This window comes from Dama dama, chromosome 16 (assembly GCF_033118175.1).
Source record: "Dama dama isolate Ldn47 chromosome 16, ASM3311817v1, whole genome shotgun sequence".
Classification (NCBI taxonomy): domain Eukaryota; kingdom Metazoa; phylum Chordata; class Mammalia; order Artiodactyla; family Cervidae; genus Dama; species Dama dama.
The window spans coordinates 34,828,189-34,854,312 of record NC_083696.1 but is presented as its reverse complement, the minus strand read 5'-3'; the positions used below and the strand labels follow the sequence as shown (position 1 = coordinate 34,854,312).

Below are 26,124 nucleotides of genomic sequence, written 5' to 3'. Positions count from 1 at the left end.
CTCATCTTACTTGGCCGGTTCGCAACTTTTCGTGCAGTTGACCAACTTTCTCCTTGCCATATTCCCCACTCTTGACTTCCAGTATGTCACACTCTTCTGGATTTCCTTCTTCCTCCCTGGTTACTGCTTCTCAGTCTCCTCTGCTTCCTGGTTCTTCTTTTCCCTTCCAATTTCTTAATGTTAAAATGTCCCAGAGTCCAGTCCTCAGATCTCTCCATTTACACTCTTTCCTTTGGTGACCTTATCTGGTCTCATGGTTTTATATTCCTCTATCTGTCCATCTATCTATCATCTGTAGCCAGTACCCTCCCTGAGCACATAAGGCTTCTGTGTTGAGAATAGACTGTATGGTCTCAGGAAGAAGCAGGGTGATTAGTTATGAAACTACTGCTGCAATCATCGTAGCAGAGAAAGCAAGAAGGGGTCATATTCTGGTTTCATTTTGAAGGCAGGGACAGTAGCATTTACTGATATATTGGAAGCTGATTGTTAGAAACAAAAGTCAGGGATGACACCAGGATCTTTGGCCTGAGCAACTGGCAACAGGCAGGTGCCATTAACTAATGTGGCAAATACTGTGAGTGGAGTAGGTTTAATATGTGTGAATGGGTGGTGGGGGTGGTGGGGAGGAAATTAGGAGTTCACTTTTGAGATAAACATTGGACATCCAAGGATATTTTGATTAGACAGTTTGTGCATATGAGACTTTCTACCCCATAATATAATGACCTTGGTAGAGGCAAAGTGTGTGTCTTGGTGACTGTTATGTCTGACACAGTTCCTGGCGCATAGTAAGTACTCAGATATTTTAATTGTTAAATGCAAGATGCCTCTCAAGGTCATTTTTATTGTGACCCCTTTATGCCGCCCTACAGTCATCCTCATCAGCTGAGTACTTCTTCCTGTGGCAGGACAACACATACCATGGCACTCATCACATTGATGTATTAATTTATATGCTCCCTCAGTCCAGACTTTGCATTCAAGTACTATTAAGGTATTGCTATGCATGTACCAGCCACTATTTTAAGCCCTGGAGATATTGTAGTTGTTCAGGAAAGAAAGGGTGAGAAACTGAACTATAAGCAGAGAGAGTAAAAAATAGAGGAAAGGTGGGCAACTTGACATCAAAATTGGAACCCAGTGACTGACTCGGTGTATGGTCTGAGTAGATGTATAGTGGCATCCATTCCCTGACATTAGAAAACAGTTTGGTGGTGTGGAGGATGTTTGGAAAATTTGACTTAATTTGCACTGTCTTTGGAGCAAGACAGAGCTTCGCCTGGCCATTGGCTGTACAACTGGAGCTCAGAGGAAAGGCTAGTGCAGAGAAGTGGCTTTGGGAATTAGCAGCACATTAATAGTGATGATGTTTTGGGTTTGGATATACTGTTATTCTCTCTTTCTCAGATTAAGAAACAGGGGCTCAGAAATATTAAGTAACTTGTCAAATGTCAGATTCTGACTCTGATGATTTTTTCCACATTCCGTTCTTGTGAATTTGACCTTAAAGTCTGTGTCCTCTCCAGGGGTCACACATTTGGCCTGAAAATTGCAAAAACACATGCCAAGGGATTTTGTAATGTTTTCCTTGTGTTGTGATTTTGCTGCCCTTTATTCATGCTTATCATTGTTGTCTGAAATGATTCTCTGGCCACTTTAGCCAGAAGTTTCCTTCCAGAGGGAAAGGGGTGATCCAAATCTTTTACTTATACTTAACCTTCCATTGAGTAGAACAAGTACAGCCTTGAGCTATGCTGTTCTGCCCTGAACTCCTTAATGGTCTGTGGTTCCAGTCTTCCTTCCAGGGAGACCAGTTCCTGCTCCAACCAGTTAACAGGAGAAGCTAGACAGGGTCCACTTACGCCTCCTCAGGAGGTCAAGGGAATATAAAGATGATGGCCACCATTAAGAGGTCCATTCTGGTGCTTCCTTGGTGGTCCAGTGGTTAAGAATCTGCCTTGAAATGCAGGGAACACTGGTTCAGTCTCTGGTCAGGAAAGATTCCCACCTGCTGCAGAGCAGTTAAGCCAGTGCACCATAACTACTGAGGCTAAGTGTGGCAACTGCTGAAGCCTGCATATGATGGAGCCTGAGCTCCGCAACAAGAGAAGCCACTGCAACAAGAAGCCTGCACATGATGGAGCCTGAGCTCCGCAACAAGAGAAGCCACTGCAACAGGAAGCCTACACACTGCAACTAGAGGGTAGCCCCCACTTGCAACTACTAGAAAAAGCCTGTATGCAGTAAAGAAGACCCAGCGCAGCCAAAAATAATATATATATATAGGCTTCCCTGGTGGCTGAAATGGTAAAGAATTGCCTGCAATGCTAGAGACCAGGGTCAGTCTCTAAAAAGAGATCCATCCTGTGGCCAGGCTCCTGGTGGTTGTGGATCATGCATTGGGTGGTGGTGCTGGATGTGGGGGTGGGATGCAGGCTGACTGCACAGGAAGCAGGAAAGAGCTCTAGGAATATCTCAGTATGGCAAGTTATTCAAGAGGCTTCCTGTAACAGTATGTAGGAAGAACTCCATTGAGTCTGTGCAAACATGTAGTTTGGAGGGGCTTACATTTCTTAGCAGCTGCTTACAGACATCATCTTGCCTCTCAGACCCCCGACCTCCTCCCTTAGCTTTCTCCATTCAATCTAAGGGTTTCAGAGAATTTCATGTAATTAATGATAAACATATTTCTCTGAAGTATCCAATTATTGGACATAGTCAGAGAGAAGTAAAGGGGCCATAGACCCTCTTCTGTTCTGAGCATTTTATCTGATTTTTGAAGATTCATGTGTGGCATTAAATTCTAGATTCCTGGCCACTTTCCATGTGTGTTTAACGGAACCGGACACTTTCCTAAGCCTTAAAAGTTTTCTTTTGACAGTCAAGGTGAATCATTCTGGTGCTTTCTGAAATGCAGTAAGACAAAATGAAGAAATGGGGAAGGATGACAGGAGTGAAGGGCTGGAGCTAGCAAGGTTATATGATGAATCTTTGACTGGGAAAAGGACAGGAGTCACCCTCTGAGAGGAAGGCACCAGGCAAATCCTGGCAAGGGCCACAGCTGACTTGAGTTTAGCACCATATAATATACAAATATAAAAATATTCATGAATATGCAGGGAGGCAAGGCTGGTGGAAAGGAGGAAAGTGGAGAAGGATCCCAGGTGTAGGTGGTGTAGAAATGAGACAGCAGTAGGGCTGAGTATAGGCTCAGTTAACTGACCACAGTTAATTGGCAGTTAAGTCGACCACAAGGATCTGTTTAGAAAACCTTGTGTTTGTGGTACTCTCCCAGAAGCTTCAGTGCTAAACTCACTGCTCTTTATTACACTGGGCAAACATTGAAGCTGAGATTTACTTACCTTCTTCTTCCAAAAGAAGGACCTTGAGGTGACTTCCTGGCTCAAGGTTCTTTTGAACCAAGGTTTGCTGGTTTTAGATAGCAAACCATCCTTTTCTCTTATCATGCCGTCTTCAGGGACATGTCAGTTTCTATCCCAGGTACTCAGACCCCCATCTACATGATCTCTCTTTCTGTTTCTCTTCCTGCCTACCCTTAAGGGAAGGGTCCAGCCCCTTCCCATATCCTGCTTCCATGGACTACTTTCCATGTCCATGATCTTCACTCCAGGTGTCATTCCCTCCATGCACCTGATAAGCAGTGGGAGTGGGATACAGGCAAGAGAGCTGCAGCAGCCTCCCAGGTGTGTGTGTGCATGCTAAGTTGTTTCAGTCATGTCTAACTCTTGTGACCCCATGGACTGTAGCCTGCCAGGCTCCTCTGTCCATGGGGTTCTCCAGGCAAGAATCCTGGAGTGGATTGCCATGCTGTCCTTCATGGGATCTTCCTGACACAGGTATTGAACCTGCGTCTCCTGTACCTCCTGCATTGGCAGACAGGTTCTTTACCACTGCACTACCTGGGAAGCCCAGAAATATGTAACCAATAACCAACAAGGGCAGAGAGAAGAGACTCTACCATTTGCCTTTGACATTTGATTATACTGTTGTTCAGTCCCTCAGTCATGTCTGACTCTTAGAAATGAAAGACATGACAGCAGAATTTTTTAAAAAAGTAAACAATATAGAGTTTTGAAGATAGATTTGAGGAGTCTTCCAGAAAGAAACGTTCAAAGAAAGAGAAACCAGGAGACCCCCTGGACTGCAGCACACCAGGCTTCCCTGTCCTTCATAGTCTCCTGGAGTTTGCTCAGACTCATGTCCATTGAATCAATAGTGCCATCCAACCATCTCATCCTCTTGTTGCCCTCTTCTCTTCGTGCTGTTAATCCTTCCCAGCATCAGGGTATTTTCCAATGAGTTGGCTCTTAGCATCAGCTTCAGCATCAGTCCTTCCAATGAGTATTCAGGGTTGATTTCCTTTAGGATTGACTGGTTTGATCTCCTTGCAGTTCAAGGGAGTCTCAAGAGTCTTCTCCAGCACCACAGTTCAAAAGCATCAGTTCTTCGGTGCTCAGCCTTCTTTATGGTCCAACTCTCACTTCCGTACATGACTACTGATTGATTATGTTATCCTGCTTTTTCTGTTGTTTCCTTCTGGAACAGCTATTTTTGGCTATTAGACTTCCTTCCTTCCTCTCCAGGTTTCTCTTTCTTTGCACTTTTCTTTCTGGAAGACTCCTCAAGTCTGTCTTCAAAACTCTATATTGTTTACTTTTTAAAAAATTCCACTGTCAGGTTTTTCATTTCTAAGATCTTACTTTTTGCTCTATTAATATTCCTTATTGAAACTACCTTGTTCTTGTTTCATGGCTACAGCAGTTTTGTCTGTCTCTCAAGATATATTAATGAAAGATTTTTTTTCCTCTGCATAAGCTCTATTTCCCCAAGTTGATACCTTCCTGTTTTATTTGGTCTCCATTTTCCATGTTAGAACCTTACCATAAAAATCCAGTGATCCTTTGATTGTTCAGAGGAGCTAACATCCTAATTGAAAGCTCAAGTGATGGGAGCTATTTACCAATTTTGAACTTTACAGTAGGGTGATGGGGGCAGGGTACATATCTTGCAAAGGTCTTTCCTCTTATCTGGTCAGTATTCCAGGGGAAAGTCTTTCAGTCTGAAAAATAAAGGCATCAGTGTCCTGAAAGCTGAGTGGGTAGTATTAGCTTTTAGCACTGAGCACTGAGATGACATGTCATTTAACTCCCCTACTTTTTGAATAGTACCAGCACACTCAACCATGCCTTGTATAACCCCCAATCTAGCATCCTTGTTTTACTGCAGAAAATAGATCTCCATACTTAGGTCAGAGTAGTAGTGGCATAGCATGAGAGAACAATACTTAAGGATAAAATTGCTTCTCAAATTGCTTTCACCCCACCTCCCCTTATACCCCTACCCCTAGTTCCAGAGGTACCTGCTTCTGCCAGTTCCTGAGTCTTTTGGGAAATCTGCAGTGTAAACCTAGATTGCTCAGTTTCCCCACACTACTAGTTTAGGATTCAGCCTTCTTAGGTTGTTAACTCAGTTCCAAGTTTTCCATCTACTTTCCAGCTTCATAATTTTGTCCCTATTCTGCCTTTCTGGCTTTGATTCTTTAAAAGAAAAATGTATTTGACTCTAGTTTCAGTGGAGTTTTAGAGGACAAAAATGATTGCCATCACACCCCAGAAAACATTCAATATTTCTGCTTCTCAACTCAATTATCCCCAATCTTTATACCTTTCTTAACTTCCTCAGCCCATGTTCATGACTTTAAGATAGATTAAATCAGATTTGCGTCAGAGCTGCAGTTATTTTTCAGTTGTATTCTATTTGTAATATTTAAATTTTTTAATTAGAGGGTAACTGCTTTACAATGTGTTGGTTTCTGCCGTATAACAACGTGAATCAGTAGTAATTGTATGTATATCCCCTCCCTCTCGAGCCTCCCTCCCATCCATCTCACCCCTCCAGGTTGTCACAGAGCACCAGGCTGGGCTCCCTGTGTTATATAGTAGCTTCCCACTAGTTATCTGTTTTACACATGGTAGTATATATGTGTCAATGCTGCTTTCTCAATTCATCCCACTCTTTCCTTCCTCCACAGAGCTGCAGCTATAAAGGCAAGAGGTAGGCTACAACACATTCCTGCAAGGACAACATTTTATCCTTAAACTTCAGCACACCTGATGGTCAAGAACAGTTGGCTACATATATTCTTTTTCTTCTGTGAGATTTGGCCTGCTTACATATAAATTGCATTTATAATGTTGGTATCATGCTCCCCTGCTTGGAGCCTGGAGGGGAGTATATCAGCAATAAGTGGTAGTCAGGGGTGCAGGACAGAGCAGGGGGACCCACGGCCCCCTTCCCACAGCAAGCTTCCAGGCTGAAGCAGGCCTGAACTGGATCAGGCAGAGGATTGATACTGCTCTGTCCAGCTTTGAGTTTTGATTACTATGTGAGGATTCTCTTCTAAATATTCTATGGTTGCAACTTCTCACCCAGCGCAGGGGTTTTTACTTGGGGCCATGGACCCACTGGGTCTATAGGTAAAAAATCTGTATTTCTACATTGGATGGGAAAAAATAATGTTTATTTATTTATTTACTAAACTAACTGGAATTTAGCATTTCATTTAGTATAAAATGCTAGCACCAAACCCCAGGAGGATAACTGGTATCTGTGACTGTGTCACCAACAGAAATCACAGATATTTGTAATTTATATTAGATTCTTTGCAGATGTCTCAGAATACCATTTACCTTCATCATGATGTCAAAATTATGGTTGTTAATACATGTACCATCAGTTCTTGTAATTTAATATGCCAATAAAGCAGCATCAATACCTGATAGCTCAGTTGGTAAAGAATCTGCCTGCAATGCAGGAGACCCTGCTTCGATTCCTGGGTTGGGAAGATCTGTTGGAAAGAATGGGCTGCCCACTCCAGTATTCTTGGGCTTCCCTGGTGGCTCAGCTGGTAAAGAATCTGCCTGCAATGTGGGTGACCTGGGTTCAATCCCTGGGTTGGGAAGATCCCCTGGAGAAGGGAAAGGCCACCCACTCCAGTATTCTGGCCTGGAGAATTCCATCTACTGTATAGTCTATGGGGTCACAAAGAGTTGGGCACAACTTTCACTTGGATAAAATGTCAAATATCACAAAATTTTTATTTAAAAAAGTATTTGTTTATTTCTTTGAACTTGTTTCATTCTTTTCATTTGTTTTTTCTGGCCATGTCATGAGGCTTGTGGGATTTTAGTTCCCTGACCAGGGATTGAACCCAGGCCCTCAGCAGTGATAGCACAGAATTCTAACCACTTGACAGCCAGAGAATTCCCCACAGCATTTTAAATATCTTGGGAATAATCTTTCAATATCATTGGCTTCTTTAATAATTTATTTTATTCATTTAAAAACAGTATTCCAAGGGGATCCTGAGCTTCAGAGGAGTCTGTGACATAAAAAACCCTTGAGACCTTGATCCAGAGGAATATGACGTCATGAGGCTGCTGGAGTGTGCATTGAGGGTGGGGAAATCTTTACCCATACTCACTAAATTCTAAAGGGCTGCAGGAGACAGAAGCCATCCAGCATGTCAGGTACGCAGGTAACCTGCTCATCACATGCAGTCTGGCCAGGTGCTGTGATGGACACTGGGGTAGAAATCATGGGGGAGAGGCCCTTGCTCAGATCCCAGGGTTGGGCATAGCTGCTGGGAGTCTCTGAATTGAGACGTACAGGACAGACAGGAGTTGGGCAGGCTGATGCCAAGAACAGACAGAGTGGTGTCCCATGCAGAGAGTGGAGCTGAGTAAAGGGCTGGAGGAGAGAGAACAAGGCTCGACAGGAACAAAGTTTTCCTGTGCCTGATTGGGGGCTTTGGGGTGGAGGCAGAATGTGGATCTTGTTTATTAAGTTTGTTGTCAACCCCTAGCAGAATATAGTCTGCTTAAGATCTGTCTTACTCTGCTTCCCCCAGATCTAGAATTGCTAGAATTGCACCCATGACACAGTCAGGCTCAATAAAAACAACTGAATTAATGAGAGAACAACTAGGAGCCAGATCAAAGAGGGCCTTAGAGGTCGTGTTAAGAAATTTTTGGATTTCATCTAAGAGTAAATATATCTGTTTCTGAAATGACTGATCAAGAATAGATTTGTGATGAATTAAAGAGCATTAATTTTACTCCTAAAACTACAGTGGAACTCATAAAACTCCCTTTGAAGAGATGTTTATCCAGCTCTTGAGTTCTACCCTGCTTTACAGCAATGGGAAGATGTACCAGAAAACTGAAATTGAAAAATTTTCAAAAAGTCAAAATCCTAAAGACAGTGAAGGACTCTATAAATAAAGTGTATGCCAAATGCCATGAAATGTGGTTCCTGAACTGTCAGCCTGAGAGGTCACAAGTTAAAGGTCCTTGGAACTAAATTCCCACTGTTTGGAAAGTTAAGAAATATAAATTCTCAAATAAACCTGATAAACAAATGCAGACAAAAAATTAGAACTGGATAGTTATTCCTAAGTTTTGCATTTGAAAATTTATCTTACTCTGTATTTTCAAGTTGAAGCAAAGATTTGTGCCTATTTCCTATTTTCAGCTATGAAAACATCTTACTGTCTAGACCTGGAAAGAAAAGATATTATTTTAAGGCTTGCAAAATATGCTTTGTTGGTGAGTCATTCCTATCCTGTGAACTTTTGGATATATACACTGGAAATCCTTGTCAACAGGCTACTCATAGTATATAAACATAAAGGTTGGTTTCCATTTAAATAACCCCAGTACCCACCATCATTTTTACTGTCATGTAGATTTGAAATCTCAGTTGGAGCTCTTCTTCCTTTTAACTACTTCATCCAGTCACCCCTTAATAAATGGAGAGTCTGCATTTATAAGGATTCCATTCTAGTTTTCAGGCTGTCAGGCGAGTGTATGCTCCTCGGTTCTTGTCTCATCACAACAATGATTTGGAGCGATGGACATTAAAGCTCTCGGCGTGTCACAGCTCTTGGGTCTTGGACAAACCATGTCATAGCTCTTAGACAAATCAGTGTTACAGCTCTATTTTATTTAGAAGATAGCAGGAGAATCCATCCTTGAAGCAGAGAAAAGAGTGGGGAGCGTGCCAGCATTGGGAGGTGGGGTAGAGAGAGAAAGATTGTACGCACGCGGGAGAGAGAGAGAGAGCCCTTTGGCTCCTCTTTTTATATGTTTTTTTCCCTCCCCTGGGCCTGCCCTATGCAAATTGGGCTTGGCCAGGAGTGCTGTTCTACCTGAAGTCCTCACTCCGGTCCTCGGACCTTCCTTTGTTCTATTTTCGTGGGCTTTTCCCTTCCTTGTCTTTTAGCCACCGCCATTTTGGACTCCTGTTTTCTATTCTACCTACCTAACAGTCCCCCCTCAAGAGATGGGAGGCCCAATTCTTTGGGAATAGGGGCATTGAGGTCTCTCTGGTTACTTCCTGCTGAACTGGGACAGCAAGGGGTATTGGGCCTCCCCCTCTTGCTAGTCTCAGGCCTCAGAGTCCTTATAGCAGTGTCCATCTAAGGGTGAGTGATAGTTTCCATGGTCAGCTGTAGTTTTGTACCTTTGTTGAACTGGCACTGCATGTTGTAGCTTGTTGACCTGAGCAGAAACAAAACAGGTTAGACAATTGATAATGCATGCAACAATCATAAGCAGCATCAGTATGGTGTAACAAGGACTAGTAGGGGCATTAGCCAATTCCAAATTCACATTGCCAGGATGGCTTAAATCCCTCTGTGTTTAGGGATCAGAAGATTTATCTCCTGCCTGTTTTAGAGTACAATCTCTGCCAAGCTGTGTTGGCTCTTTAGAGATATCCTGAGAAATCTTGTCCCCAGAAACCAGATTTTGGGTGTGTTCATTAGAATGGCACTCATTTGTAGTTCTGAATAGGTATCTGAGATCTCTCAGGGGCTCACAGGTGTATTGAGTGTCCTCTTCTGTTTTCTTCCATGGCTTGACTCGTGAGTAGTGAATCCAGGAGTCATGTCCTGGTACCTTGACTGCTGTGAGGGTAGAAAGTATTACAGGGTAGGGGCCCTTCCATGTGGGCTGGAGTTGAGCCTTTGGGGACCCATCTTTCCAGACTTTAATTAGGACTTGAGTCCCTGGAGCATATAGTGGTGACTCCTTAGAGTCTTTCAGGTCCTGGTTCATACCCCACAAGTGTATATCCTGTTGGAATTGCCCCATGGCCATGGTATAAGAGTGGAGGTTCTGAACCTCTGGATCTAGGAAGAGGTCACTGACATAAACAAAAGGTCTCTCATATAGCATCTCATAAGGACTAAGACCAACCTGTTCCTTAGGGGCCATATGGGTGTGGAGGAGGGCTATTAGTAAAGCCTCCTTCCATCCCAGGGAGGTCTCCTGGGTTATATTTTTTATCGTTGATTTTAAGAATTGGTTGGCTCTTTCTACTTTTCCTGAAGACTGAGGCCTCCAGGCACAATGGAGATAATAATTAATGCCCAATGCTTTAGACACCCCTTGGGTGACCTTATAAGTAAATGATGTCCCATTGTCACTTTGTAATGACCTGGGTAGACCAAATCTTGGAATGATTTCATGGAGTAGTTTTTTACTACCTCCTCAGCCTTCTCAGTCCAGGTCGGAAAGCCTTCAATCCATCCTGTAATGTATCTATCATGACTAATAGGTATTTGTACCCTTGAGAAACTGGCATCTGGGTGAAGTCCATCTGCCAGTCCTCTCCTGGATAGGCCCCACGTTGTTGGACGGGCTAGGCCAGCTGGGGTCTTTGGCTCCTTGGGGGTTGTTTAATTGGCAAGTGGGACAAGAGTAGACTACTTGCCTAATAGTTGTTTGGAGGCCTGTTCCTCTGAAGGACCTTTCTAGTAATTTTTGGAGGGCCTTTTCCCCTAAATGAGTGGTGGCATGTAAGGAGTTAACCAACTTCCATTGGAGGTTCCCAGGCAGAAAAAGGAGTCCCTCCTTTTGAAACCACCCCATATGGTCTTCCTGAAAGCCCTCACTCTTAGCTTTAAGAGTCTCACCTTCAGTATAGGAAGGAGTTTCAGGCAAATTAGTCTGTGGAACTAGGGTGGCAACCCCTGTTAGGTCGTGGTTCTGTAACGCTGCTCTCTTAGCTGCCTGATCAGCTGCTTGGTTCCCTCGTGCCACTTCCATGCTCCCTTTTTGGTGTCTTTTACAGTGGGAGACTGAAACCTCAGTGGGCAGATGGACTACCTCCAAGAGTCTAAGAATTTGATCACCATATTTGATTGGGGACCCTTGGGTGGTCAAGTGGCCCCTTTCTTTCCAAATAGCTGGCATGTGCATGTAATACCAGAAAGGTATACTTGGAGTTGGTGTAAATGGCTATTCTTTTTTCCTTTTCCCAGCTCTAAAGCTCGAGTCAGGGCTATGAGCTTAGCTAATTGGGCTGAAGTACCTGGTGGCAGAAGTTTAGCCTCTGTGGTCTCAAAATTGGAGACTACTGCATACCTGGCTCTCCTTTTTCCATCTAAGACAAAGCTGCTTCCATCAGTGTACCAGATTTCCTCAGGATTGGTCAGAGGATCTTCTGACAATCCCTCTCGGGCTTTTGTCCAGTGGCCCAAGGTTTCTAGACAAGAGTGAAAGGTGAGAGAGCTCTTGGGGGTAGGCAGGAGGGTGGCTGGGTTAAGAACCTCACAAGGGGATATAGTGAGGCCTGGATTTTTCATCAGCATTACTTGATATCTGAGGATTCTTTGATCAGATATCCATAAATGGCCTTTCCCATTTAGGAGTTGTTTTACTTGGTGGCTGGTAAAAATAGTTTGCCCCCAAAGGAGAGTTTTAAAGCATCTTCTATCATGATTGCAATAGCTGCAAGATTTCGAAGGCAGGAGGGCCAGCCTTGGATGATTGGATTGAGTCTCTTGGATAATAAGCTACAGGCTGGGGCTCAGATCCCAACCTTTGAGTTAACACTCCCAAGGCTATTCCTTTTTTTTTTTTTTCATTTATTTATATTAGTTGGAGGCTAATTACTTTACAATATTCCCTGTCTTTCATGGACATAAAGTTGGAATGCTTTTTCTGGGTCTGGTAACCTCAAGGCAGGTGCCTGAGTTAAGGCCTGTTTTAGTGTAGCCTCTGCCTTCTTTTGAGGAGTTCCCCACATCAGTGGGATTGAATCATCCCATCCCTGTAAGCTTTCATATAAGGGCTGGGTAATTAGACCATAGTTGGGTGTCCAGATTCTACAATACCCAGTTAGCCCCAGGAAAGCTCACAATTGTTTTCGAGTCGTGGGGGAGGGCAACTGGAGGATTGCTTCTACCCGATCAGAGGACAGCCTCACGGACCCATGTGTAATCTGAACTCCCAGGTAAGTGACCTTTGTCTCAACCATCTGTGCCTTAGCACGGGAGACTTTATATCCCCTTTCTGCCACAAAGTTTAGAACCTGAATTGCATGTTGTTGGGCATTTTTCTCATCTGGAGATCATCTAGTAGGTCATCTACATATTGTAATCTTCCCATTAGGTCCCAGGTCCAGATCTAGGAGATCCCAGCAAGGGGCCTGTCCATACAAGTGGGGGCTATCTCTGAACCCCTGAGGTAATACTGTCCAAGTCATCTGTTGGTGTTTTTCTCCTGGGGCCTCCCACTCAAAGGCAAAAAGATATTGGGATTCTTTAGCTAGTGGTATGCAAAAAAAGGCATCTTTGAGATCCAAGACCGTGAACCACTTGGCACTGGGTGGGATTTCTCCCAAGATTACATAGGGATTGGGTACTGTGGGATGGAGGGGGACTACAGATTCATTTATGATCTGGAGATCTTGAACCATTCGCCAGGTTCCGTCCATTTTCTTTACTGAGAGGATTGGGGTGTTACATGGTGAGCTGGTGGGGACCAATAGCCCATAAGCAAGGAATTTATTTATTAAAGACTCTGATCCTTCTCGAGCCTCTCTTTTGAGGGGATATTTTTTCCAGTTGGGAAACCAAGTGGGATCTCAGAGTGGGACTGGTTCAGCTTGGTGGGCTCGTCCAGAAATTCCCTGGTCCCACACCTGGGGGTTAATTTTGTCTTCCCATAGTTTTTGGTCCCTCTCTATTGGAGAAGGTGTAATGGGTTCTTCAGTAGTAACCAGGAGCTGTAGAGTTCTAGGGGCTGAAAAGCTTCCTATCGCAAGGGTGGTCCCCAGTTTAGTGAGTATGTCTCTTCCCATAGGGAGTAGAACACTTAGGGACCACCAGAAACTGGTGGGAAAATATTTGTCCATCCCAGCAATAAAGAAGTGCTTGGGTGAATCTTTTAGTAGTTGTTTTTCCTGTAGCACCCAAAATCGTACAGGTTTGGGAGGAGAAGGCTCTGGAGTAGGAGATCAAGACAGAGTAGGTAACCCCTGTGTCAACCAAGAAATTCTCGGATCTACCTGCCACATCCAGTTGCACCCTTAGCTCCAGCCCTGTGATGGTTATCTGTGACAGGCAGGCTGGCTGGAACGGGCCGCTTCAGTCCTCTTGAACCATCGTGAGGGAAGGCTTGGCACTTGACCTTGAGGCTCTTGGGTCCCGAGGGTAGAGTGCTGCCCAATGTCCCAGTTGATGGCATCTGTGGCAAGCCTTTCTAGGAGACTTGTCACGGTTTGGGCACTTTGGCCCAATGCCCTGCCTGTCTACAGATTAGGCATTTGCCTCATGCATTGTCCTTCAAGGACTCAGGGTTTGCCATAGGGCTGCCCTGGAGGGCGGCCAGCATCTGGGCATGGCTTGTCTCTTTCCTTCTCTCCCTTCTCCTGGGCCTTGGCCTCCTTCTCCTGTTCTCTGTTATAAAAGGTATTGGTGTCTGTCTGGATCATCTCATCTAAAGAGGCAGCAGGGTTCTGCTGCTGTAGCTGTTGTAACTTAATTCTGATATCTGATGCACATTTAAAATCACCTGTCTCTCATAAGAGTCTAAGTCCAAATTGGTAAACTTTTGGAGGGCTTCTTTTAGCCTTTCCAGAAAGGCAATGGTGTTCTCACTGGGCTCCTGAATTATTGTTGAGACTGGGTACAGTTCCACAAGTAATAGACTTCTTTCTGTTTCCATGGGTGGACTTCCTTAGGGGTGAGTCTTTCTGAAGCTTATCCTACCCAGTACTGTTGCAACCTGAGAGCCAGGTGTCCCCGGGTTAGAGTGCAGATCCCCAGGCAGGCTGAGGCATGACAGCCTCCTAGAGATCGAATCCCCGGGCAGGTTGAGGTGTGATGGCCTCCTGAGAATTGGGTCTCTGGGCAGGTCGAGGTGTGACGACCTCCTGGAACCCCTGGGACTGGCAGATCCCCCAGCAGGTTGAGGCGTGACAACCTTTCTAGGACCAGATCCCTAGGCAGGTCAAGGCAAGATGACCTCCTGGGACCCCTGGACTGGAGTTTGGGTGTCCCCAAGGTCTCCAGCATGACCAGTGCTAGGTAGGATTAAGGGGTTGGATATTAAATACAGTACTTCCCTCCCAAGGCCAGCTATTTTCTGGCTGTCCCTCCAGAAGATTGTAGAGGCAACATTGTGGGCCTGGACGGGGCTGAGGAAAGGAGCATGAAACAGGAGGGAAGGAGGCAGAGCACAACTTTTGAAAGAATGACAGAACACAAGGGCATAACGTAAACCAATTAGAATCAGTTGGGTCCAAGGTGTCAAGTCAAATTCAAGTAAACCTTAATACCCAATCTGTAAGCCAAAAGACACACCCAAAGGTAGCAGGACAGCTCTAAGGCACTGTGGAAAGATGGAGGAGTGGGTGGTTCCCCAATGGCTGGGATGATCCTCCCACTCATTAGCATATGAATTAACCTAACCAGACCACATTCGATGACCCAGCCCTTGCCCTTGGCAATGGCCCACACCCTAAAGCATGGCTTCTCTCTGAATCTTAACAAATCCACCGCTTACTTTTTGGCTGGGCTCGGGCTTGAGTCCCGGGATAGAGCTGAAGGACAGGAGGAAAAAGCAGTGGGAAAAACGTGCCAAGGAATCCCTTTCATAGCCTGCCGGAAAATTTGCTAAATATCTGACCTAACCCTCATTTTTCTCTCAAAAGATTTACTTCTCTTTTATGGTTCTGGTTCGAGATGACGGAGTAGAAAGAAATACACTCATCTTCTGTGAGAGCAACCAAAATTGCAACTAGCTGTTGAACAGCTATCAATAGGAGGACACTGGAACCCACCAAAAAAAAAAAAAAAAAAATAGAGCACGTCTAAAGACAAAGAAGTGGCAGTAAGATGATAGGAGGGGTGCAATCAAATAAAATCAAATCCCATACCTGGCGGGTGGGAAAGCCACAAACTGGAGAACAATAATAGCAAAGAACTTCTCCCACTGTTGTGAAGGTTCTGAGCCCCATGTCAGGCTTCCCAGCCTGGGAATCTGGCAGAGAGATTGAGAATCCCTAGGGAATCTAACCTTGAGGGCCAGTGGGATTTGATTATAGGACTTCCACAGGACTGGGTGACACAGAGACTGCAGTCTTGGAGGGTACAAACAAAATCTTGTCCGCATCAAGACACAGTGGAAAGGAGCAGCGACCCCACAGAAGACTGAACCAGACCTGCCTGCTAGAGTTGGAGGGTCTCCTGTGGAGGTGTGGGTCAGCAGGGGCTCACCTTGGGGGCAGGGGTAGCAGCAGTCCTGGCAGGTGCCCCTTGGCATAAGTTCTCTTGGAGGTCATCAATAACCCTATCATAGAGCCCACAGATGCTAGGGCTGGGTCGCCCCAGGCTAAACAACTAACAGGGAGAGAGTGCAACCCCACCCATCAGCAGATAATCGGGTCAAAGCTTTACTGAGCATGGCCCTGCCTACTAGAGCAAGACCCAATACTCACCTCCAATCCCTCCCATCAGGAAGCTTACACAAGCTTCTTAGCCTCATCCACCAAAGGGCACACAGAAGAAGCAAGAAGAACCACAATCTCACAGCTAAACCAAAACCACATTAAAGAAAGTTAATCAGGATGAAAAAGCAGAAGGTTATGTCCCAGATGAAGGGACAAGAAAAACAACTAAATGAAGTGGAGACAGGCAAGCTTCCAGAAAAAGAATTCAGAATGATGATAGTGAAGTTGATCCAGGATCTTGGAAACAGAATGGAGAAGATGCAAGAAATGTTTACCAAAGACCTAGAAGAACTAAAGAACAAAGAGAGATGAAATGATTATACTAGAATTAATCAATAGCAGAATAACTGAGGCAGAAGAATGGATAAGTGACCTGGAGGACAAAATGGTGGAAATCACTGCTGCAGAAGAGACTATAGAAAAAAAGAATGAAATAAAACGGAGACTGTCTAAGACCCCTCTGGGACAACATTAAACTCATCAACATTCGCATTATAGGGGGTCCCAGAAGAAGAAAAAAGGATCTGAGAAAATATTTGAAGAGATAATAGCTGAAAATCCCAACATGGAAAAGGAAATAGTCAACCAGGTCTACGTTGCTCTCTCCAAACATAGAGAGTCCCCGGCAGGTTAAACCCTAAGAGGAACGTGCTGAGATTCATGGTAATCAAAAGGACAGAAATTACTCTACACCACCTTCATGGCAGAAAGCCAAGAAGAACTAAAGAGCCTCTCCTGGTGAAGTGAAAGAGGAGAGTGGAAAAAGCTGGCCTAAAACTCAACATTCAAAAAACTAACATCACGGCATCTGGTCCCATCACTTCATGGCAACAGATGGGGAAACAACAGAAACAGTGACAGACTTTATTTTCTTGGGCTCCAAAATGATTGTGGATGGTGACTGCAGCCATGAAATTAAAAGATGCTTGCTCCTAGGAAGAAAAGCTATGACAAACCTAGGCAGCATATTAGAAAACAGAGACATCACTTTGCCAACAGAGGTCCATCTAATCAAAGCTATAGTTTTTCCAGTAGTCATGTATGGATGTGAGAGTTGGACCATAAAGAAGGCCAAGCACCTAAGAATTGATGCTTTTGAACTGTGGTGTTGGAGAAGACTCCTGAGAGTTCTTTGGACTGCAAGGTGATCAAACCAGTCAATCCCAAAGGAAACCAACCCTGAATATTCATTGGATGGACTGATGCTGAAGCTGAAGCTCCAATACTTTGGCCATCTGATGTGAAGAGCTGACTCACTGGAAAAGACCCTGATGCTGAGAAAGACTGAAGGCAGGAGGAGAAGGAGATGACAGAGGATGAGATGGTTGGATGACATCACTGACTCAATGGACATGAGTTTGAGCAAGCTCCGGGAGATTGTGAAGGACAGGGAAGGTTGGGGTGCTGCAGTCCATGGGGTCACAAAGAGTCGGACATGACTGAGCGACTGAACTAAATTGATCAAAGTGCCAGGCACTATTCTCAGCACTTTCCATACATACACTTATTTAGTCCTCATAACCACTCCATGAAAAAGGTACTGTTATCATCTCTGTTTTACTGATGAAGAAACTGGGGTACACAAAGGTTAAATAAGCTCCTTATTCATAGTTACTGACTAGAAGGTTCATGAGGCAAGGTTCAAACCCAAGCAGGCTGGCTACAGAGCTCAGACCTGTGGCCACTAAAATATACTGCCTCTTATTCTGTTGTGTGTGTATGTCTCTGTGTATGTGGGTCTGCAGAAACTGCAAAGCCTGCCTTATTTAAACAGTTTTCTTTGATCACCCATTCAAGCACTGTGTGCAGCAGAGGGGCGGCAGCAGCAAACAACAGGGATAAAGCTCAAAGAATATGTCTAGTTAAACAAGTATGAAGTCAGTAAGGATGCTGACCAGTTAGAAAGGGTACTAAACAAGGCAGAGCAGGCAGCCACATCCAAACCAGGATGCATAGCGAGACTTCCTGAAGGAAGTGACGTTTAAGCTAAAGCAGAGGAACAGCAGGAGTTAGCTAGGCAGGGTGGGTTGGGGGGTGGGGCCGGAGGGTGTCAGAGAAGGGGCCTAACCCAAGGTCAGGAGGATGGCCAGAGTACGTCCTGCCGGTTTTCTACGAATGCCTCACTACTCCTGGATGTCACACCCCAAAGCTGGTCGACTTGTAACCCCCCTGGTCGAGAGGACAAGACGTGCCACGGTACCACACACCACCCCTTTCTTCCCCAGCTAGCTGCCCGGGCCAGGGTTTTAGAGGCGCAGTTTCATGTAGGCACATCCCAGAACTAAAACTACTTCAGCAATGCCTGCAGCAAAGCTGGAGGAAACACCAGAAGACCAAAGCAAGTGAGTTTTTTTTTTAACTGAATTTATGATGCAGAAAATATAATGTATTTTTTAGACGTTTGTACTACCATAAATTACACATTGTGGGATAATTATTAATGGTTTGAAGAGAAACAGTATAAATGAAATACAGCCACTATTATGAAAATGTAAACCATGTAAATCAAAATCATAAATAATTATTTCATTACTTAGAGGTCTTCTTAATATATATGTATGAAATTTCTTACACATACATACAATAAAAGCCCATGAAAACCATGACTCTGAAGCCAATCACTGTACAAATATGAAAATAAATCTTTATCTTTAAGCTCAATTTTATCTTCAGCAAGAGAATTGTGTGGTTTGGGCTTTATGCAGATCACATTTAGTATTAAATAATCAGATGTCACATATATCATATAAAACAGCAAGTGGAAAAAAATAAATTATGAAAATGCACGAGGCCAGAAGTTAACAGTGAAAAATGTTTCTATAGCTAGTGTTCTTTTCATGTTGAAACTAAAATAATATCCAGAGTGTCAGGATACATAAAAAAGAGTATAGGGTAATTGTGATTTTAAAAGCTCTCCAAGGAGTAATTGAGACAAGATGAATAGAAAGTGTAGCAAATTAAGTTCAAGTTAAAAACACTAGCTGTTTTTATTATTACCAAAAATAAACTCTAAACTTGGGAACAGCTTCATAAAATCAAATGTTGATAATAAACTTAGTTTCCTAGCAGGGCAGTGAAAGAGCTATCAGTAGCTTTTCTTTAAATAGGATCTCTAGAATAGGGTGGAGAGGGAGGTGGGAGGGGGGATCGGGATTGGGAATACATGTAAATCCATGGCTGATTCATATCAATATATGACAAAACCCACTGGAAAAAAAATTAAAAAAAAAAAATAGGATCTCTAATCAGAGCTATAAGTCTAATTTGAAAGCTGTAAGTCTAATTTGAATTTTGTTGCAAAAATATTTATCCACGTTAAGATAGTTAAAGATGTTTGCTTCATTTATCACAGGTACCTATGTAATCTAATCAGTTTGGGTTACTGCCCCTATAGTCCAGAAGCAAAGAGCAAGATAATACTTCTGTATCAAAGGTATATACTATTATATACATATTGTAAGACACATATAGACACTTTGGGGGAAAATAAATAAAGACAACACAATAACATGTATACTAACACAGTTTTGTGCAACTGCATCAAACTCCTAAACTTGAACACCATATATCAACACACAGGTCTGTTAGGTCTGTTCTAACCGGGGCTCCACAGATGCCACCGAGGCAAACAGCAGTGGTCAAACTTTCATTGCACCATGGCACAAAAATAACCATCCCTCCTTGGATCAGTTTGACAGTTCCCCACCAGCAAGGTATTCTTTTTAGTAAAAAACGTAAACTTTTTTTCCCCCTCTGAGACCAAAAACCAGGAAACAGGAATCCATGGTAGAGTTGTTGAAGACAGAACCAGTGAAAAAGAACAAAACCCAATTAGATATCACCAGCAGAGAGAAGGCACACTTTGAAAAGCTAAATGGATGTTGTGGCTATTTATAAGCTTTGTTAACATACTACCCAATTGTCATTAAAAAAAAACAACAACAACAAAAAACCTTGGAGAATTTAAGGTCTGATCATAAAAATTGTAAATAGAGTTGTTTTAATTCTGTAAGAGGGACGTTTTTAGCTTACGTAGTACAATAAGAGCTATTATTTTTTCAGTAGGCTACTTGGGACCTGGACCTATGAATCACGTTAAGTTCAAGTCTCTGGTTGGGAATAACTTAGTTGGTTCTGGCCACTGAAAATTGAAACCAGAGACCATGCCTCGCTGACCCACCCTGGGGTCAGGTATTGACTCCTTTGGCTCTTGGAGACATTTCAGTGGGGAAGTCAGGGAGGCAGCACAGCTTCCAGGAGAGCAACCCCTGAGGCTGTCGGTGAGGATGAGTCCCGAGTCACCTCAAAGGACTGACTCACCTGTACCCTAACCACAATTCCTCTTCAAAAGAGATGGTTTTTCAAAACGACACATAACATTTCTTTCACTGTTCATTATTTAAGGATGTGAATGCTGGCAGCCAAGGTGTTCGGGTATCTGTTATAGAAAAGAGATTATGCTCTTAAGCCATGGGGAGGTTTGAAGTTGCATATTTTCATTTGGCAAAATGATAAATAGCATATTTAAAAAACTATATATATACATATATATAGTTCACATACCATAAGATTCACCATTTAAAGTATACAATTTAGTGGATTTTAGTATATTCACAAAGTTGTGCAACATTAGCACAATATAATTCCAGAACATTCTCATCATCCCCAAGGAAACTATATACCCATTAGTAATCACTCTCAGTTACTCCCTTTTACCAGCACCTGCAGTCTCTTGCTGTTCTTTTTTTTCTTTTTTTTTTAAGTGAAGTGGGACAACTTTCCTGGGCATTGTATTTTCAGTAGCATGTGGCTTTATACTTTTCATTAGAGTTTTTAGCAGTGAATTCAAACCATGGTCTTTGTAAGTATTCTGAGATTATAAAACACCCTCTTTAATATACAAACTATTTTTGTCCCCCAAATGTTTTCTGTATTTATAAGGCAATAGATTTTTCTATCTCCACTGGAACATAAAACATTGCCATTTTTTTCTCAATTAAATTCTATTCTACACAATTAAATTCTATTCTACACAATTAAATTCTATTCTATACAAGAAGTGAGAAAAATTGATACTTAAATATTTAAACAGATGAACGACCAGAGTCCTTATAAACCATGGGCCATCACACCCTCCTTCTCACTCCTTAAAGAGCTACAGAGCTGAGAGAGCCGAGGCCTGAAAGGCCAAGCTGCTTGTTTACAGATGAGGAAATGGATCTAATGTGGGTTGGTGATAGGTTCAAGACCAGAAGGCTGTTTACAGCAAAGGTAGGATGCTAACCCCCTTTTACTAGTTTTCTACTGGCTTGGCCAAAAAGTTTGTTTGGGGTTTCCTGTAAAGTTGAGAAAAACCTGAACGAACTTTGTGGCCAGCGTAATTGTACTGAATATGGGAAGTAAATGTCATTGGTTATCTACCACATGAATCTAATTATATCAGTGAATTTCTTTTATAGCTTTGATCTGAGCATAAAAAGACTTTCTAAATTTAAGACAGGCATATTTAACCAGGGGGCCCAAATCACTCATTGAAACAGCAAAAAAGAGCTGAGGTTCTGGAGGGACCCGAGAGCACAGTTCAGATTCCCCACACTGTAACTCTCCACGCAAGTATCTGTAGGATGTACCACTTCATGTAAGAAGCAAGTAAGTCATGTATATTCAGTACCCTGGGAATGGAGGCTTTGTGGGCCGAGGATGTTTTGGAATTAACCATTGCAACAGTTCTTCATCTGGGTTGACTTTTTGGAACTAGTGCCACTCAGATTGGTAATGGATTTGCTGTCATCCTCATCAGTTCTTTTTTTCACTTCCCTGGAGAGAGAAAGAGAGACATACAGACAGAGAAGGAGATTACTGAGGTATAAAATAGAACCATAAACAACTCGGTAGAAATAAAACTGCACTGCTAAGCACTTGCTGTCTGCTATCCAGACAGGGTGCTAAATGCTTTGTAGGTGTTGACATTTAATCCTCACAGCTATATGATTTTATTGTGTCCCATTTTATATGTGAGAAAAAGAAGGCAAACAAAAAATGTTAAGAAATTTCCCTTAGGTCACATAGCTGAAGAAGTGGCAGAACTTGGATTGCAACCATGCAGGTGAGCTCCAGCCATCTGCATCCTGAACAGTAGGCTGCACACTCATGCATGTACACAGAAACACATACCCAGGTGCATACACACATGTGCACACACTCACAGGCACACAGACTACTGTTGCTCTCTCCTGGGGTTATGCATGGGGTCTGCCACACACAGCTCATTCCTTAGGACTCTGGAACCTAGCTTCCACCCGCAGCTAATGCTTAACAAAAGCAATGATGGCTTTATAACCATTTTGTAATAATACTTAATCATGGAGATAACAGCAGATGGTTAAAATCCAAAAAATCCTTTTGTCTCTTCCTAAATTTCTTTTAGAATTAACAGAGGCAACACCACACCAAAGATCTCCATGATCCTGTGAAAGCCCCCTAAGGAAGTCTCCTACCCCTGGGGATGCTTGTGAAGTACACACATTCTGAAGTCCCACCTTAGACAAGCTGAACGGAAATGTCACGTGGTGAGGAGTGTGTGACAGCTTGTCACCAAGATGGCCCCAGAGAATTCCACCTTCCCTGTCAGGGTCTGCCATTCCCCCACTAGTGGTGAATGAAGCTTGTGCTGCTCCTCTGTGCTCAGGACCGGCTCTGTGACCGCTCAGACCAATGGAAGGGCGAGGGAATGGTGTGCTGGCACTTCCACACGAGGCATGAATAAGGCCTGATCATTTTGAGCTCCCATGTAAGAGGCCGAGGGCTCCTCACTGGATAGAGAACAGCAGAGAGGTCCCGGGGGCTGAGATGCCACAGGAAGGAGCACCTGGGCGACACACAGCAGACCCAGCCACAGTCCGTGTCCATGACCGCAAATGCATGAAACACCCGAGGGAGCGCAGTCAAGGCCCCTCCAGTGAGATCCAGTCTCCTCTGGTAATTTCAGAAAATAAAAGTTGGGATTGTTCCGGGGGACTACATTTTGTGTGCTCTGTTCCCAGATCCTGGGAACTGGCGTGTTCCCAGCACAGCAGTGCTATTTAATAGAATGTGATTCATATATGTAATTAAAACATTTTTAGCAGTCACAGTAAAAAGTGTAAAGAGAAATAGCTGAAATTAATTTCATTAATATATTTTAATCAGCTTGGTATTACAACAGTACTATCACTTCAGCATGTTACCAATAAAAATATTCGTGAGGTATTTTACAATTTTTATACTGACTTCAAAACCCAGTATTTATTTAATACACCTAGCACATCTCAGCTTGGATAACCACACTTCCAGTGGATAGTGGCCACTAAACTGGTCAGCACAGACCCAGAAGGAGCTGATGTGCTAGCCTTTGAAAACCACTGCACCATGAGTAGGAAAGAAAACGGAAACTAGTTCTTGCTGAAGACCAGTTAATGCTATACTACATGTTTTCACATAGTCCTTATTACACACAACATACACACTGTCATGTGACAGGTGAGCATCACAGTCTTCACAGATGAGGAAACAAAAGACTCAGGAAAAGAAGGAGGATACACAGTTTAACCCATAACACCCTATAAGACCTGGTTCAGACTTAGGACCTCCTGAACTATATTTGTATTGCTTAAACCACTAGGTTAGTAGGAATTTGTTACAGTGACAAGAGAAAACTAATACAGCTTCCAAATGCAAAATCTTGACCACTGGGTCATTCAACAAGTGTCCAACTTATGCCAGGCTCTGGGATCCTCAACTAGTGAGCTCTAAAGAGAGAGCCAAATATCTTCTAAATAAATTGTTACTAGGTCCTGAAAGCTGCTAACACACAAGCACAGTGGAGCCGACCTACTGGCAGGATAGGAATTCATTTAAAGAGGAGGGGAGGTTCCAGGTTCAGGGAAGAGCTTGCATAGAGACAAAGAGGAATAAAAGAACCTGGCCATGACTGGAGGCAAAGTTTGCTGTGTCTAGAGATTATCATTCATTTGGGAATCAAGAAGAGATGCAAACAGAAAGGTAGGTGAGATCTGACTCTGGGGGACTGTTCAGTTCAGTTCAGTTCAGTCGCTCAGTCGTGTCCTACTCTTTGCAACCCCATGAATCGCAGCACGCCAGGCCTCCCTGTCCATCACCAGCTCCCGAAGTCTGCTCAAACTCATGCCTATCGAGTCGGTGATGCCATCCAGCCATCTCATCCTCTGTCGTCCTCTTCTCCTCCTGCCCCCAATCCCTCCCAACATCAGGGTCTTTTCCAATGAGTCAACACTTCACATGAGGTGGCCAAAGTACTGGAGTTTCAGCTTCAGCATCAGTCCTTCCAATGAACACCCAGGACTGATCTCCTTTAGGATGGACTGGATGGATCTCCTTGCAGTCCAAGGAACTCTCAAGCGTCTTCTCCAACACCACAGTTCAAAAGCATCAATTCTTCGGCACTCAGCTTTCTTCACAGTCCAACTCTCACATCCATACATGACCATTGGAAAAACCATAGCCTTGACCAGGCGGACCTTTGTTGGCAAAGTAATGTCTCTGCTTTTTAATATGCTATCTAGGTTGGTCATAACTTTCCTTCCAAGGAGTAAGCGTCTTTTAATTTCATGGCTGCAGTCACCATCTGCAGTGATTTTGGAGCCCAAAAAAATGAAGTCTGACACTGTTTCCACTGTCTCCCCATCTATTTCCCATGAGGTGATGGGACCAGATGCCATGATCTTAGTTTTCTGAATGTTAAGCTTTAAGCCAACTTTTTCACTCTCCTCTTTCACTTTCATCAAGAGGCTTTTTAGTTCCTCTTCACTCTCTGCCATAAGGGTGGTGTCATCTGCATATCTGAGGTTATTGATATTTCTCCTGGCAATCTTGATTCCAGCTTGTGCTCCTTCTAGCCCAGCGTTTCTCATGATGTACTCTGCATATAAGTTAAATAAGCAGGGTGACAATACACAGCCTTGATGTACTCCTTTTCCTATTTGGAACCAGTCTGTTGTTCCATGTCCAGTTCTAACTGGTGCTTCCTGACCTGCATACAGGTTTCTCAAGAGGCAGGTCAGGTGGTCTGGTATTCCCATCTCTTTCAGAATTTTCCACAGTTTACTGTGATCCACACAATCGAAGGCTTTGGTATAGTCAATAAAGCAAAAATAGCCACTTGCTAAAAGAGACTGGGTTCTTTGTTGTAGGTCAGACACCAATGTTGGGTGCAAGCAGGAGAGTATTAACTGGATTTTTATTTACAAAGATCACCCTGATTAGAGAAAGAATATGGAATATGGATAGACTGAAGAAAAAGTGCAGAGAGGTCACTAAATCATTAGGGCCCCAGAACCCCCTAGAGACAGACGATGAAGAAAGAGGAAGGAGTCAAGACTGACTCTAGGTTACTATTTTTTTTTAATTATGATGTTAATAGTTTCCTGAAAAGGGGAGTATAGAGTGAAGAATAATTTTATAGAAAACACATTCAGTTCAGTTCAGTCACTCAGTCGTGTCCAACTCTTTGTGACCCCATGAATCGCAGCACTCCAGGCCTCCTTGTCCATCACCAACTCCCGGAGTTTACTCAAACCCATGTCCAGCAAGCTGGTGATGCCATCCAGCCATCTCATCCTCTGCCGTCCCCTTCTCCTCTTGCCCCCAGTCCCTCCCAGCATCAGGGTCTTCTCCAATGAGTCAACTGTTCGCATGAGGTGGCCAAAGTACTGGAGTTTCAGCTTCATCATCAGTCCTTCCAATGAACACCCAAGAAAACGCATTAAGATTTAGCTATGTTGGGTCAGTCAGACCTATGGAATTTCCATTTGTTGGTGGGTGGGAACATGGAATTTTTAAAAAGATGGGAGTTAAAAATATAAAAATTGGAAGTCACCTTCTAGACGCAGTTTTAGGAACCATGGGGATGGAAGACATTAGGCAGAGAAAGTAAGAGCAAGAGAGTGTAGAATAGAATCCTGACATTGCCAGCATTTAAAAGGCAAATCAGAGATTCACAGTAGTGCAAAGGCCTAATTTTGCCACTTGGTATCTGTGTCACTTTGAGCAAGCTGATAAAGCATTCTAATTCTCAGTTTTCTTATCTATACAATGGGTACAGTAAACACAACATCTTCACAAGACAACTCACATCTCTCTCTTCTGGGAGGTCCAACAGGCCCCTATCAGCTATGTATCATGCGGCTGCCTGGTCATATTTTTCTTCTTTTTCTCTAATTTTAAATTGCACAGCTTATCTTACATACCCTGATATCTCTACAAGGCCTTCATGCTGAGCACTCA

The 26,124-nt window shown here is 43.4% G+C and overlaps 1 protein-coding gene across 4 annotated transcripts in view; it reads right to left on the bottom strand.

Annotated features, from left to right (window-relative positions):
- Positions 1-7,362: 7,362 nt before the first annotated feature.
- RASEF (RAS and EF-hand domain containing) overlaps positions 7,363-26,124 on the bottom strand; it is a 104,783-nt gene continuing 86,021 nt past the window's right edge. Inside the window, exons 17-20 of one of the 4 annotated variants that reach the window (XR_009696391.1) lie at positions 21,497-21,642; positions 20,146-20,263; positions 11,454-11,574; positions 7,363-9,584 (exon numbers count right to left, since the gene is read on the bottom strand). Coding sequence is in view for 1 of the 4 variants with exons in the window: in XM_061163771.1 (XP_061019754.1) it covers positions 21,537-21,642 (106 nt within the window). In the remaining 3 variants the exon portion in view is untranslated. The other 3 variants (XR_009696392.1, XR_009696390.1, XM_061163771.1) reach the window with 3 other exon arrangements.